Genomic DNA, 2,464 nt, shown 5'->3' on the forward strand with positions numbered 1-2,464 from the left:
CCCCCCCCACTGCTGTGCTTCAGCTTCTCCCCCAATTTTTGTCTCCCGTCTTTTCCTACAGCGATTATTTTAAGTCAAAGCGATCAGCTGTTTACTTTGTTAGTTTTAATTTCAGATAACTTGGAAACAGATTCAGCAGCACAAGTTGTTAGTAAAAGTCATTAGTTTAGCTTCATATGAATCACAATTAACCATTAAACTGCTGGAAGAAGTGAGACTCAGTGTCTTACTGATCAGTAAATCTGTGATCCACCTGATGGGTCTAGTAAACTGTGAATGTGCATTAATCTTAAACCATTTACAGCTGTATGAATGAGCCGCCCTGTTGAAGCGTGGCTTGGTGTTAGAGCAACAGATTACAGCCGTTTACAAGCTGAAGGATTATTCAAGCTCAGCTTACAGCTCATATCCTGAATTTAGAAATCTGACTTTATGAAATGAGCTCCAGGTCGTCAGATTTAAATATTTATTCATTTTATTTTTATTTTTTTTTTTAGGAGAAGCTGCTGTTAGAAGTGCAATAAAAACAGATGTTTTCTGGATGGCTACATGTTCAACTGAAACCAAACAAATGTATAAAAGATGTAAACATGTCACACGTTAAAGTGAAGGCAGAGTCAGTGTTTCACTGTCAACAAAAATTTTACATTTAAAACTGAATCTTTACGGCTTGAATCTGGATTTAAAAAACGTTTAAATCAGTTTCTGACACCTTGAGTGAAATAAATCTGTTGGATGATTTTTTTCCTGACCGTTTCTCTGGGTTCTGTTATTTGATGAAACTGGAGTTCAGTCACTCAGACGAGGGTTTCCTCTCGGCTCGGTGACTGAAGGAAGCTCCCTGTTAGCCGACATTCTCCCAACCTGAAATAAATTTACAATTTGCTGATAGATATTGCACCGACGGCGCTCCTGAATGTGACACAAACTGTATTTACAGCTTCACCAACACAAACTGAGACAAAGAAAACAGTTCTGTGAAAAACCGGGACGATGGGGGAACTCCTCAGAGCTCCGCTCGGCCTGAATGAGTTTAAAAACTAAATCACCTCCTTCTGCTGCAGTTCTCCTCCTCTGAGGCTAGAGGGCGCCGTGCTACATGTTTGCTTAAACGACAACGTTCCCCAGCAGAGTGGCAGAAGCGAGTCCCACGTTTGTCTTCCTCTGGACGGTTTAAAGTATAGCACCGCTTTGGTTCCATCGTGGACGGATCTGATTTTCACAAAAACATCTGTGGAGACGAGGAAGCGCGGCGGCGGCGCCCGGTCACAGAACAAAAACAACGATTCCCACAAACTGACTCCCCGAGAAGAAAGAAAACACCGACAGGAGGAGGAGAAGGCGTGGCTTCAGCATGCGGAAAAACACCCTCCGCCAGATGAGGGTCGCACACGTGCATGCCTCAGCTGCGAGCGCGCACGAGTCACCGCTCCGGCCCGGGTCGCCGTCGGGGAGCGTCAGGCTCAGAGCTGATGGACGATGCTGTCGGTCTGGTTCACTTCCTGCTGCAGCCGCCGCCACTGGAAGGTGGTGCTGACAGAACCCAGCTCCTCTTCGTCATTCTCCTGCTGCTTGGCGAACTCCAGGAACACCTGAGGARGAGGAGGAGCCACAAAACAACCGTCCGTCAGCTTCTTTGTATAAACCACGACGTTTCACAGCATTTTAGTTTAAAGTAGACATGATGCTTTTAAATCTTTTTTTTATATTTAAACCCTTCAGTTGGGTCTATGTAAAGTGGAACTGCAACGCTTGGGTCTGAATTCCTCCTTATTGTAACTTCACAAGCCCCGCCCCTTTTCTGAGCCGTGACTCAGATCATTTCGTTTTGGAACAGTCTCTAAACCCCATGCTTCACACCTTACCCCATTCAGTAGTTTGATAGTTAAACCAGAATTACCAGCAGCGTTTAAACTTTTTATTCACAATTTAACTAAAAGATGCCAACAAAGGAAGACTTGTCCATCCAGCCTTACATGATGGAGCCAGAAAATAAAGAGGAAAAACCTGCAGAACTGCACATTCACCAGTCCATGACTGTATTTAGCATATCCTCAGCAAATATTTTGAGGAAACTGTTCAGAAAACGGAGAAAACTGAACTGAGTGGGAAAAATACGACCCAAACCGAGAGATAAAAAAATTAACGTTTCTGCTTCTCAGAGACTCCAGGTATTCAACAAAACATATTTAACAGCTTAAAAAGTAGATTTTGCATGATGTCTCCTTTAAAAAATGTTTTCCAATATAAAATCTAAAACTTTTCAGAGAAACAATCTGATGAAAAAAAAAACAAACTAGTTTCCACCCACCTGCTCTAAAGTCGACTGAGAGAAGTTGAACTCCTCGAAGTTGAATGTTTGTTTGGCTGAAAACAGAAAAAAAAAACATCACTTAAACAGCTGTGTGTGTGTGTGTGTGTGTGTGTGTGTGTGTGTACTTGTTTTGCCTACAGAGTGAGGACC

The 2,464-nt window shown here is 42.9% G+C and overlaps 1 protein-coding gene across 1 annotated transcript in view; it reads right to left on the bottom strand.

Annotated features, from left to right (window-relative positions):
- Positions 1–531: 531 nt before the first annotated feature.
- The window catches only part of abca5 (ATP-binding cassette, sub-family A (ABC1), member 5), a gene marked incomplete in the record, with an annotated part of 23,469 nt that continues 21,536 nt past the window's right edge, over positions 532–2,464 (bottom strand). Inside the window, 2 exon segments of the mRNA XM_014023360.1 lie at positions 532–1,592; positions 2,312–2,367. Of these exon segments, the coding sequence (XP_013878814.1) occupies positions 1,464–1,592; positions 2,312–2,367 (185 nt within the window).

Source organism: Austrofundulus limnaeus, unplaced genomic scaffold (genome assembly GCF_001266775.1).
Source record: "Austrofundulus limnaeus strain Quisiro unplaced genomic scaffold, Austrofundulus_limnaeus-1.0 Scaffold364, whole genome shotgun sequence".
NCBI classification, from domain to species: domain Eukaryota; kingdom Metazoa; phylum Chordata; class Actinopteri; order Cyprinodontiformes; family Rivulidae; genus Austrofundulus; species Austrofundulus limnaeus.